This window comes from Nansenia antarctica (genome assembly GCF_963989245.1).
Source record: "Nansenia antarctica genome assembly, chromosome: 10".
NCBI classification, from domain to species: Eukaryota; Metazoa; Chordata; class Actinopteri; order Argentiniformes; family Microstomatidae; genus Nansenia; species Nansenia antarctica.
Genome location: NC_137680.1, coordinates 12,701,218 through 12,715,211, shown reverse-complemented (window position 1 = coordinate 12,715,211; position 13,994 = coordinate 12,701,218). Strand labels below are relative to the sequence as shown.

Sequence of the window (13,994 nt, the reverse complement as noted above, 5' to 3'; positions counted from 1 at the left end):
ACTAATGAACGGCACTAATTGATTGGAACGCTGGTGGGGGGGCATGGTGTGTGTGTGTGTGTGTGTGTGTGTGTGTGTGTGTGTGTGTGTGTGTGTGTGTGTGTGTGTGTGTGTGTGTGTGTGTGTAGGGAGGTTGAATACTGTTGCTGGCCTCATTCCAGGCCCACAACAAGAGTGGATGATGGGAGAGGGAGAACTCAGTAAAAACAATGGAAAACATAGCAGACCTGCAATACACCACACTAGAGAGTACATAGTGTATAGACCAACTATGGGGCTCACCAGGGCACAGAGTGAATGTGTGATATGGGGAGCACTCTCCAACATGCATTAAACAGTTCAATCAGAACAAGAACAAGCATTGTGATTGGCCGAGAGGAATATAAAATAGATTCACTCAGGTACGCAGGCTCAGCAGCACAGAGTGAACAAAGAAACGAACACACATGCACATACCTCAAGTGGGGTACAGTACAACACACACACACACACACACACACACACACACACACACTATATCTCTCACAAACAAACACACACAAACATGCACGCACACACACACACACACACACACAGCTCTTAAACAAACACTTATACAAAAGCAATTATCAGCCAGTGGCATTCATGTGGTGTCTGATAGAGATGTTGAAGATTGAAGTGTTTCCCATGTTACTGCCATGACAACATGCAGCATGTGACTGGTAACAACAGCGACAGAGAACTGAAAGAGATTGAAGACTAGTGTGTGTGTGTGTGTGTGTGTGTGTGTGTGTGTGTGTGTGTGTGTGTGTGTGTGTGTGTGTGTGTGTGTGTGTGTGTGTGTGTGTGTGTGTGTGTGTGTCTGTGTCTGTGTGTGTGTGTGTGTGTGTCTGTGTGTGTGTCTGTGTCAGCTTGTACCAAAATGTTCAGACAGGGACTCAGCAGGCCAGATCAAGGCCGCACCAGTTTTCATCTGTCCCTCTAAAGCTGAGATGAGCAGCAAAGGACTCAGACCTTTCCTTTACTTCTCTCTTCACTCTTCAAGAGTAGCCAACCTTCAGCCAACCTTCACTCAAATGTTTATACATTTTGTATACATTTTATTACATTTGTATTCACCACCATGCATGGTAAAGAATAACCTGACACATACTGGCTTGTGCCACTCAAAATCATTGAAACATAGAAACATAGCCTCCGGCCTGCATGCCCCTCATGTTCTTTTTTTATCTATGTATTTCCAGACATATCTGACAATGTGGGATGATCTGAGATGTGTAGGCCTAATTCAGGGGACATCCGTCCGCCTTAACACCGCAGCTACAGTGGCCAATTATGACGGGCGCTCTGCTGGTTCCGTTTCTCCTCGATGGATGACGTTTGACCTGCCGATGGAGCGAGCCAGAGGGAAAGACGATACCAAGCGCTCCAGTCGTACAACCCAACTGTAATGAGAAATGTGGTAAAAAAATAATATATATATATATATTATAATAATAATAATAATAATAATAATAATAATAATAATAAACATTTGATATCCTCTCGAGGTTCATTACTTGTTTTTGAGAAAAATTATAATGAAGATACCAGCCTCTGACATTTTCTTTATCGGTATATTATTGTGTGCTCCAATTCCCCCCAAAAAGTGTCGTTTTGTTATTTGGAACCTCACCTTTCACCCAAATAATCTTCTATTAGGTTGTTTTGCCTCTCTAAATCTTCCGTTTACAATAGCCTACCCAGGCCTTGCTATAAATCTGACAAGATGTTGGCCTAAGATTGTATCTTTTCAGGAACCAAGACAGGCTCAGACCCCGATAGTTTTAAGTATAATAGGAGGCCGCATAATGGCATGAAGAAAGGAAATAACCGCTCCGTTAATAGTGAACTTTATCTCTTTAACACTTGAATTAATTAATTAATCAATGTTCTAAGAATGGAACTGCATGTGTTTCACGATACATTTGAATGAAGCTTTAGCCAATGAAATAGAATATTTTTTTATTTCTATGGGTGTAGCTCTCTTTTTCAGGGTTGCGATTTCAGGGTTGCATTTCAATACCAGGTATTTCAGAATGTATGAATCGAAATTAATTTATTTCTCACGTTGAAAATGAACGATGTGTTATTACATTTTTTGTTGCGCAAATTAATTCTCCTGGAGTTACATTTACTTTTGAAATCATCCATGTGTCCTTTCGTCTATTCGTCCTTTCGTATATAGCCTATTTAATTATTTATTTTTTTTCTTACAGAATAACCTGTTTTGCTGGTCTGTAAAGGAGCACGGCATTGAAACGCCTCGTTGACTCTCTCTGTCTTCTTAATGGCACCATGCTCTAACTAGTGTAGCCTGGGTGAGTCGTATCCGCAGAGGAATTTAGAGGACACTTAAATCCAACAAATACGTTTTTAAAACTCAAAGACAATTCAGTGAAAATATAAATAAATATAACTGAGGAAAAAATGGCATTCCTTCAGTGTGTTTTACTATTCAATCGCCTTATGGATTCAATTATGTTTAATGTTTTGGCCAACTAACTTTTAAAGGATTTCTCTTAATGTAGCCTGTAGGCCTGATGTAAACTTGCGATATCTGACTCAAGCATCACACCTCATAACGACAAAGAGGAATTCAAACGGTTTTTTACATTTATTCAAAAAGGAACAATTCAATGAACAAGAGGAAAATGTTGTCGATATACAATATCACTTATGAACAAACGTATACAACACCTTTTTTCACTGAACAGTGAAATTTCATATTTTGTACATTTTTACATAGGCTGTTTAATATGTAATCAGGTTGTTTCTAGTATAAACAAGATCATTAAATAAATGGGGTTCTAACTGCTATAGGCTATGTTGTCAACCTGTTCATCCATGCTTCAAAGAACAAAATGCTTTCGCAAGAAAGTGCAAATTCGAGTAGGAAATAGTAGCCTATTAAATTCATGAAAATCTGAAAAATCAATGTCCAAAATAATGGGTGACGGTGTTTCTGAAGTTGTGTGCACACTCGACCTGACATGGGTATAACAGGCCTAATTACTCGTGGTTAAAGTGCAGCCAATATCGACTTTGGGAACATTGTTGGCACAATTAATAGTTAATGAAACTCAAATATATACCATCAGCAGCTGTGTTATATACTTGTTGTCATACAGCATGTTTCAATACCTGCATATCATTTCCATTGACATGTGTCTTGGAATAGGCCAATGTCATAGCCTAATGATGCTCTTGGAAACGGCCATTTAATTTTAAAATAACATAAAATAATAACCTAATCCCTCATGATTAAAAAGTAAAAACAATAATATTTTCAGTAGCTTTTAAAAAACATAAATAACTTTAGCCTGCATGGGGGGGGGACATAAATTACACCACATAATTATGTACACAATGTAAACAATTTCACAAAACAATGTTTCTATGCATTAAAAAATCTCTGTTATACTACTAGCCTAATCATTATGTTTACTCGACTCTTGGTCACTCTGGTCATCGGTAAAGCATACATCAACGTCGCTGTCATTGTCACTCTTTTGCTCTGATGGGTCCTCGAACATTCCCTCCGTTTTGTCTTCGGGTTTTTTCAGTGTTTGTCCGGGATGCCTCGATTTGACGTGACGCTCCAAGTCCCTCCGGCGCACGAGCACCTTGCCGCAGAACTCGCACCGGTACGGGGTGTTCCCCTCCGCGTGCAGGCGGATGTGCTTGTTCAGGTTGCTCGGGTCACCGAAGGGCCTGAAACAAACTTTACACTTCAGTGGTTTGTACCCCGTGTGAGTTCTCATGTGAATCTTGAGACCGTATTTCCGAGAGTACAGTTTACCACAGTAGAGACATAGATGTCCCTTCTTCGGCTTCCCCGACCCTGATGTGTTAGCGATGGGCATGGAGTCGAGCCTGGCCCGGTTCTTTTCCACGGCTATCTCAGACAACTGTTGCGTGTGCATAGCTATCTCCCTGTCAATGTTGGTTATTGAGCTCAGGTCTTGGTTGATCGCTGGTGCACCGAAGTAGGACATGGACTCCGGGTATTTTAGGAGATTGCTAAAATGGAATTTCAGTGGGTAGTAGGGTGAACTGTACAGCAGCTCGCCGTTGTACACCGTGAACGGCATGAGGGGGATATTGCAGTCTCCGCTGTACGGTTTGACGCCGTCGAACTGGGGTAGAGAGAACCTCTCAAAGTGCAGTCCAGAGGGCATCTGGGGGTAGCGCGAGGGGGACAGTCCAGAGTGCATACGATGGCTCTCCACGTGTTTGAAAGCGGACGTCTCCTCGAAATGAGGCAGCAACGGAAACCCCCGGATGGCGTTGGTGCACGGTACCACGGACGTGGAATCTATTGGATGCTGGACGCACTTGGATGGATGACTTCCGGTCAACGGTTCATTGAGGGAGCGTGCAGATTTAATGTTTCCCAGGAGTTTGCTGAAGCCTAGTCCTCCGTTATGTTTCCCATTGGGCTCCTCCCTGGAAACGTCAGCCACTGCGACCTTGGAGAGGCCATGCATGGGCTTGAACGCAGAGCGCACACCCGGATGGAAACCCATGTTGCTCAGCATTGACGACGTGGCGCCAAGGCCTAGAAGATGTCCGTGGTTTTTGGCTGATGTGACGCTCATGTCCAGGGCCCTGTCCTGATGTTGCTCCTCAGGAGATACTTTCTTTGACACCCCAGCTTTGTTGAGGAAGGGCGAAGAAGAGACGGTCCGTCTGACAGAGTCAGAGGTGACGTGGCCGTTTCTGGGCGAGGTCGAGGTGTTGGCAATGTCGCCGGATTTCGGTGACCTGCTGAAGTTCTCGGTTCCCCTGGCCTGCTCGTTGTTAACGAAGCCCCGTCCGTTGCTCAGAGCGCAGTGGAAGTGAACGTGGGCCTTCAGTGTGTTGGGATGTTTGAATATTCTCCAGCAGTACCAACAAATATAGCGTTCTTCACCTGCAGAGAACCAGAGAAGGCATGAGGTTAATATCAATGCGGGTCATCATATTCCAGACTCCATCCTCCGAATAGGGCTAACACACATAATACATTACATTTGTTTCCTTAATGACTTCTGTTTGAAGTATATTTTATGGTAGCAAATGTATGCTATTTACTGGATAACGGTATAGCGTGAGCTTAGAATTATAAGGTTCTATCTCCGTTTAGGGCAGTTCAGAGATATTGAGCGTCAAAGTTTTTACATTCCATTATGTTTTATGAGATGGAACCTTTGTATTTTATGAATTACTAACTCAAAAATGTAAACATTTTAAAAATAACACCACACAGGCATTAATAAACACCTAATGGATCAGATTATGTAAAAAACTCAATTTTGACAAAAATGGAGATAGAACCTTATAATTCTAACGTCACGATAGGCCAACATGACTGCAATGTTGATGTGCCAACTTTGTTGCAGCCTATATACAGCAAATGCAGCGGATCTAATCATTTAATGAATAGAGTATATTAACCTCCTCCACCTCATCAAACGTGGGCGTTGACACCAGTTGAACAATGCGAGGTCAATGAAATAGATGTAATGATTTTGTAATCCTTATATGGGCAGTTGTTTATTGTCGCCATCAAAAGAGCAAACGCCCTACCCAATCTGGCGCTGCTGCAGAAACCAATACATTGAATAGGGGGACTTTCTCTGTGCTCTCTCCCGTGGACGTGACAGCAGCTGTTGCTTGAAATCGCAAGTCGCCAGAGACAATGGGCCCGGCCCATCTGTTGACGCCGGAGAATAGGAAGCGTATGTCAAGGACCGCAGCACGGTGCGTTGGCCGGAGAGCGACGCACAGCGCTCCGCCGCAAATCAGGGCAATATACATCCCACATAAAAGTTAGTATTCATTAGGCCAACAATACCTTGTGTAGGCAGCTAATTTACCGTAAAGCACCTTTTTTGAATTTATTTGCTTTTGAATAGATGAATATTAATGGCGCGATGACATTTGTTAACCTCTGCCGTCCCCCCTCTGAATCACCATCGTCTGCTTTGATGATGGTTGAAACAAGCCCAGGCCATGCTTTTAATTGCGGGTTTAATCAATGTGCCCGTCACTGTAATTGGTGTAACAGTGCAGGCTGTATATCATTTTGGTAGCCTATATGTTGAAAATTATCCCCATGCAGGACCTCCATTTCTCATGGCCTAGAGTAGGCCAGCTACATGGTGAATTCTGATCTAGACTGATATATGAACACATTTTCTACAAAGAAAATATCCGTTGGGTATAATCTGATTAAATCGGATTAGTCCTGTTTAGCTGGTGTCCATGGGATTACATTTCGTTAAGACTATAAACCCCTAGATTTGGCGTCGACGCTAATATCCAACACAGCAAATATCGACGTTTGATTATCATTATATTTTGGCATAATATTGTTATTATTATTAAGATGTTATTATAATAATAGCCTACTTATTATTATAATTATAATTATAATAATAATAATAATTATTATTATTATTAGCCTATTATTATTATTATTATTATTATTATTATAGCAGTTGCAGTACAATGGTATGGCAATAGAAGTGTCAGTAGTTACCAATAGATCTCGGAATCGAAATATAGGCCTATGCTATGGCGATGCACATTTTTGGAGAAAATAACCAGACGCAACCGCTCAAATGATTGTAATAGCTCGACCAATGGCGAGCACCTTATCGACGTTCACTTAACCGCAATGATGGGACTCTCAACATGTCAATGACCGTCAGTAGCCCAACTGTTCCCAACTGTAATCCATTCCTATCAAAAGTTTTGTGTGGACAATACGACACAATGATACAAATACATTTCGATCGTAGGCCTGAGGCCGGTTGCAAACAAATAACATGTAGACATTTCGTGACGTTAGAATTATAAGGTTCTATCTCCATTTTTGTCAAAATTGAGTTGTTTACATAATATGATCCATTAGGTGTTTATTAATGCCTGTGTGGTGTTATTTTTGAAATGTTGACATTTTTGAGTTAGTAATTCATAAAATACAAAGGTTCCATCTCACAAAACATAATGGAATGTAAAAACTTTGACGCTCAATATCTCTGAACTCTAAACGGAGATAGAACCTTATCATTCTAAGCTCACGAGTAGGCCTATAGGCTATCGTTTATTTATTTATGAGCATGCTTACCTTTCTCGTCGTGTGTCGGCGTGGCTGTCGTGGGGATGTTGTACCATTGAGCCAGAGGGTTGGAGTACCACACACTCAGCTCCTCGCCTGGCTGGATCTCTCTCAGCACACGGTAGAAAATCTAATGACAAAGGCCAACACAGTGTATACGTTTATTTTCAGCGTTATGTTAGCGTTATTATTACAATGTAATTACACTATTGCAATTACTTACTCAATATTAGAGCAAAGTCTCACTTGCACCATAAAACGTTGAGGTACTGACCTGTCCCCCGGGTGAATCTGAGACAGCTTCCAAGTTCTGCTCTTGAGTGTTTCTGGCTGCACGGATTAACCCTATCCAGTCTGGCACTGGACACCCCGATTCATCCACGAACTCTCCCCTCAGCAGGCGAATCTACACGTCCACAAGAGGAATAGACCATCAGTGTTAGGACAGTAATGAGAATCTATTCATATTTTGTTGTTTGTTTGTGTGTGTGTGTGTGTGTGTGTGTGTGTGTGTGTGTGTGTGTGTGTGTGTGTGTGACACCCAAATCCACATCAGATGGATCACTAGCAGCATACCAATCTTTAAAAAAATATATAAATCGTAAAAGGAACTGATGTGCATTTGTTGGGCCTATACGATTGACTTTGTTTTGGAACAAAATAAGCGTTGCTTTTTTGTTTTCGTTTTCTTTAAGCATCCTAGGCTTTAGTTAAAATATGTTTCAATTACGTCATCAAATTAAAATGTTGTATATAGCTTGTTAGCTTGTTATACTTAATGGTGATATGATATACCTGGAGGTGTGCCCATAACCAAAGCGCGTTTAATGCGTCTTTACCCGCTCTGTTGGGTCGCAGGGGTAATTTACGAAGGGGGAGAGTGACACATAATTGAGTTGATATGGGAAACGAATTTGAGGAGTGTCAAAGCGTTTCTAAACTGTTCAAGCAGATTAAAGATTGGAGCAGCGTGACATTTGACACGGAGATTGCACCTGATGATCGCAGCAGCCCGGAGCGACGCGTTTAGCCGCATCAATCACACGCGTCGACAGGGAGTGTGAGGGAGGGATGTTTATAATGGCCTTATAATATCGTTACAATTGGTCTGTTGCCGTGTAACAGTAATGTACAATTAATTTACAACAATTAAAATGAAAAACGTGAAATTAAAAAAAATAATCCCAACGTGGAACCATCAACACTGTAATTATTTTCAGAGGAGTTTATTTATAGCCTCCTGATAGGCCTATATGTCTGGCAGCTATGTTGCTATTTTTAAATGTACCACTATGCTATATCAGGCATAGTTTTTGCATTTTATCTGGAGTTTCTTTTCCTCAGCTTGGGGCTATGGTCCATGCCTTAGCTGGCATCTTTCCATGGCCGGATTACATTAAAATTAAATGGCTCATCGGAGTAACTAGCCTATTAGCCTGTGAAATCTGAGGCGCGCGAGGGCATGAAAACCCACAGCATCCCAGGTCGCCCTATTAGGCCGGTTAAGTAGAAGCACAGAGTGACACGTCGTCCCACTAATATAACTCAATTATTTCCAACCTGACAGGACGAACCAATTAATAACCGAAGGACCAATGAAGTTTGACAGGTCTGCTTCAATAGAGTCGATGGTCCCTTTACCTGCATTGTTAATGATTGTCATCTCTAGATTAAGAAACAAAACGTTTTTTCAAATCTAAATTGTTTCTATATTGATTTATACGTTTTAATTATATAGCCTAAATAAAAATAACGAATATTAATAATTTCAAATGATATTAATGCATACAAAATATTTAAATAGCCTATTTATAGGCTGAAAGGTGTAGCCTAGTCAAATCCTCAACATGTTTATACCTATAGTCCATTTTATTTGTTCATGTGTTGGGAAAATAGTCCGAAATGATTAGATGATTGCACTATTGTCATTACAATCACTATTGTGATTAGAGCAGAGCAAGCAAACTGTCAAAAAAAAAAACGGTTTTGCAGAAGAAAAAAAAAGAAAGAAATATAATTCTAATACATATGGAATAATACAATAAAAACTTGAAATACCTTTTTCTTGAGTCCAACCTCCTTGCGATCCGACACGTACTTCCCTAATTTGAAGATGCCCGGGACCGGTCCTATCCGCAGAGCGGCCGGTATGCTGCAGTCTGCAAACACACTGGTAGTGGCCTGAGCCCTGGTGACTTGCATGGCTGGCTCTGAGACTGGCTCTGCGTGCAGTGATGCTGGGTTCAGAACCATGAAGACCAAGGCAGTGACTGATTGAGACAAGAAGGAGTCAGCACGGAGATGAGGACAGGCCAATCTCCGCCCGCGAAGTGACGCGGTGTCGTATGTGATCCTGCTTTTCTAATGGGGCAGCAAGGTGCATGCCCCTCGGCACGTTAACGCGCAAGGCCGAGCAAGTGCGCGCCGCGGTGCTGTGAGAGAGTTTGGCTCCCTCAGCAGCTGTGATGGGTAGAAAACGGGTCGAGGTGGTCACATGGAGACTTTCCCTCACTCTACCAACATAATGAATTGCTCTAAAACGGTCAGGAGACAATAGGCCAGGCGACCTTCCCATCCCCAAAATCCAATTTGTCAAGGGCAGAGAAAAGAGAGTGTTGAATCAAAGGTCTGGAGCGACCATTAATCCTCAGCATGTGGTTTTGTACTCCAGACAGTTCCGATATTTTAACTGACAAATCCCACTGTATAATTTCTCCATAAATTCTCCCCCTATTCATTGTTCCTTTACAAACCAGTTTTTTGGAAATCAGTGACTACTTTAAATCTACTTGGCTGCGTTCTTTTGGGGTTTTATATACTTCAAAGCAGGTTATTCTCTCCACTCGGCTGCATTGTGTGTCCTTAGTTGAACAAAGGCAGCAGGAATGTTTTGAAGACTTGTTAACTTCTATTGACTCCCGGCGTGTGCCGGGTTGAGATCGGGCAGGTACTCGACGGGAGAACCACCAGAGAAATAGCAACAGCGTTCAAAATAACCCCCATCTTATCATTAATAACCACCATCTTATCAATAATAACCACCGTCTTATCATCTCACACTTGTGCTTTTCTTGTCACGTCTTAATGGTTTTATTCAGCTATACGGAACAACACAGCCTAGCCTATTCATTTCGCCACAGCTTTCAGTTCGATCATTTCCATTTCATTCATTAAAATGTTTTGATTAGATCAGATTCAACTTTATTGTCATTGCAGAGTATACAACTTAGACAATTCATGAAATAAATGTGATAAAAATATCTGCTCAAAATATTTATAACATTTTTTAGTTTTCCCTCGTGAACAGACACATCATATTATTAGGTCTATCAACATTATTGCATAACGCAGTTGTCTATTTCAGCCAGAACTCTATATTCTACTCTGTATTTGCCACTTTGGTGTTACAACCATGTAGGCAAATAAATATTGTCGATTTCGTTTAGGGAATGAAAATATCCTTTTTGGAGACGATGTTATTTTAAAAATATATTTAAAAATAAAAAAATAAAGGTTATTATTTAAGTTAGAGGATGGACGGCGGAATGGGGAGGGGGGGGGGTCAATCGAAGTGAGTGAAAGAGTTATCCAGGCAGTGACAGTGAGTCGCTTTGTGACCGCAGGTTCTAAAACTGCGTTTGACCCCTTTGATCATCTGTGTGTGTGTGTGTGTGTGTGTGTGTGTGTGTGTGTGTGTGTGTGTGTGTGTCTCAAGAGAGGGCGAGAGTGAGAGTTGAGAATACGAACCTGTGGGCTGAACATCCTGCTAACCTCTGCCCTGCTGCGACTCTGGGATGACACTGCGCTGCACTGGGGGGGGGGGGGGGGGTCTCTCCCCAACCACGTAAAGGTATCCCACTGCTCCATTCGGGGAGGTTTCTCTAAAGAGCGTGAACGACACGCGAACAATTTCATCAATAGGCGCATGCAAAGGCCGGCTGCTATGGGAAGGTTATTTATTAATGTTGCTATTCGTTGCTGGTTCCCATCCACCCTGGAGTAACGGGTCCGGCCTCCAAATATCTCACACCAGCCGCGGGCCGATTCTCATTCCCATCCTGTGGCTCACAGTCTTAAGTTCTCAAAGTGAAATTAATTATTCTCAGAGGGGGAACAGGGAGACGTTTCCATTCTGTTTCCTAACCCTGAAAAAGTAAAAGGGTGAATCCTTGTCCCCAATGCGCGCACTGAAGCACGGCGAAACAGTCAAAGACTCAGTGTCAGAAGTGAAAGCAGTGTTCGAAGCAAATGGGATGGAAAATTAAATGAAATTAAATAGCTTGACCGGCGGTATTGTCCTCGTCTATTCAATAGACACATTAATTACATGGTCGCAGCTTTATTCGAGGACAATATTGCGGAGTCAATCACGGCATTCCACAAGGCCTATACACTCCCTTAACGAACTTCGCATCTCTTTAATGAACTTAAATAACGACCATCAAAGAATCGGACCTTGAGTCGAGGGAGACGTTTTTATTAGAGTTTTGCTTTGCCCGGCTCTTCACGATGAAAGCGCCAGCATTTCAACTTTACAATCCGATGGTACTGTGAGGTTTTGATTTAGCTGGTTGCCCCTTAATGAGCCATGAATGTCGAGGAACAACCTGTCTGTAAAGCAGCGCGGTTACGGAGACCAATGCCCCACCAGGGAGCTCTATTCATGCCCCTAAACTACCACGGAGTGCCAATGGTTCAACGCTGGACCGGTTACAATACCATTTAAGTCCCACTGAGCTCCCAGGAAAACACATTTTTTACGTCGACCATAAACTTTGCTCTGGCCTTTTCAAGAGGACAAATCATTGTTCCACCTCAAACTTCTTTTCTCTAAAAAAATTCCCACGTTTTATACTTACGTTATTATGGACCAACAACCTGACAACCTGCTGCCTTGATCATTCCTGAAATATTGACTTGACTTGACGATTTTCCCCTTTTACGCAGGATATTCTGCAAATATGAAATATGAATTTGTATATAAAATAATTCTTAAGTGTTTAAGCCTATTTTCGAAGAGGGTATAGGGCTTAGATATCCTACATATAATGAATAGCAATAAGATAACTTTAAAAGCGCATAATTATGATGCATTATAGCCTATAAGACTGTGGAGAACATCTGAATTTGTTGTCTATTTTCACACATTCATTTCATTTTTATTACCGTTTTATTAATTAAACGTGTTTCACTTTGAGGAAATGCCATTGGCATTATTTAATGCGCTTTACCTTCTCCATCCTTGAGCTGCGGGAAAATGCAGGCTGCACAAAAGGCGAACCAGCTGGGCTGCAGAGAGGGGATGCGGGTGGGACATTACTGACGCGTTTGAATAGTAATTATGCTTGTATGGGAGTCCCACCAGATGACATGATTGGGATTTTAACCCAGACTAATATTCAAAATCGCATTAGAGAGTGGCGAAATAAGTGGCAACTGATTCACCGCTGTTCATGCGTGCTTTCATTTTTAAATGCTCTCTTTTTAAGAGGAGGGCCGCTCCATTTCAGTATTCAAAGTCTCAACAAAGTTTGCGCCGCAGCTTTTGAACCAAATTTCCCTAACTTTAACTCACTTGTCTCGGTTGAGGAGGCCCGGATAATGGGGTGTAAAGTCGTCTGAATTGAAATGTTTCGGTGTACCTTATAAATTCATACCTTTTCTCACTCGACCGACTCAGAATGAAACTGTCACTCTATTCGATTTTCTCTGCTGTCGAGCGCATTTAGCGCGAGCTCTGTTTGTGAAGTTCATTCCGAGGCAAATGTATTCAGGGAGGGCTCGCGGTGAATGGAGTGGCGTGTCAGCCACCCCTAATTGGGATTAAGGCACTTAAAACATGCACAAAGTGACAGAAATTCACAGGTTTCAAAGAAGTCAAACTTTTGCCCCTATTGCCAAATGTAGATGGGAAAACATCAGAAAAAAGCCAACTTTAGCCTGTTGGGTCAATTCCGAATGCTCAAGATGGATTTTTTCACTTATGTAAACTATAATTTAACCGTGTCTCAAGTTCACCTATATACCAGCTGTTAATCCATGAAAAATAAATCTAAATAGGCTATTACGCATGCAATAGGCCTAATAAATCATAGGCGTAATATACATTTAATATGAGTAGGCCTACTTAATATAAGACTTAGAAGAAAATAAACATATTCGTTTATTTAGAAGCAAAATATGTGTTTAAATAATTGTTTATTCTTATTGATAGATTAATAATAATAATTTGATTATTAAAACATTTGAATCATTTTGATTAGAAGAAGAAGAAGTGTCCTATTATCGGTGTTTAGCTATGTTAGTATATTCTAAGTAAACACCAATAGAGCTAAAGCTTTGAAGAATTTGAAGCATCACTTCAATTGAACTCTTCAGTTGGCATACTTTTTCATGGGCGCATTTGAAGAGCCATATAGAAATTAAGCCAACCAACAGACTATTATGCAAATCAATTCATTTCTTTTTTTTAATTCAACATTATAATTTATAGTAATATTTTATTTTACCCGCATTTTGGTTTTCACTGCATGGTTCGAGGTTGTCGCTCTACACCAGATGGTAAAAGCCACCGCGCCACATCCCTGCATCACCTCGCAGAGAGAGGTCGCGCACAGGCCGCTGCCTCGCACGTCTTAATTATATTGATAATACTCTACATCCCATCATATTGATGAAGTGCTATTTTGCTCCCTGTTGGTTTTTTGGGGGGCATTTCCTGAGTATCGCAAGACCTGTCTCTCTTTTAGGTTGGATGCACATTAAGTAGCCTATAGCTAACAAACATGTAATCTAATAATGAAGGCCTATCAGAGCCGAGAGGACGTCTAGCGGTTCCTCATTAAAGAGCGGGATTGACAGTTCTAGG

At 41.4% G+C, this 13,994-nt stretch overlaps 1 protein-coding gene across 1 annotated transcript; it reads right to left on the bottom strand.

Moving 5' to 3' along the window:
• Positions 1 to 3,449: 3,449 nt before the first annotated feature.
• Positions 3,450 to 9,328, bottom strand: prdm13 (PR domain containing 13; the record flags this gene model as incomplete). Its single annotated transcript, XM_080540326.1, has 4 exons — positions 3,450 to 4,933; positions 7,136 to 7,256; positions 7,401 to 7,532; positions 9,185 to 9,328. 4 exons carry the CDS (start codon positions 9,326 to 9,328, stop codon positions 3,450 to 3,452), a joined length of 1,881 nt encoding a protein of 626 aa, XP_080396452.1.
• Positions 9,329 to 13,994: the final 4,666 nt, after the last annotated feature.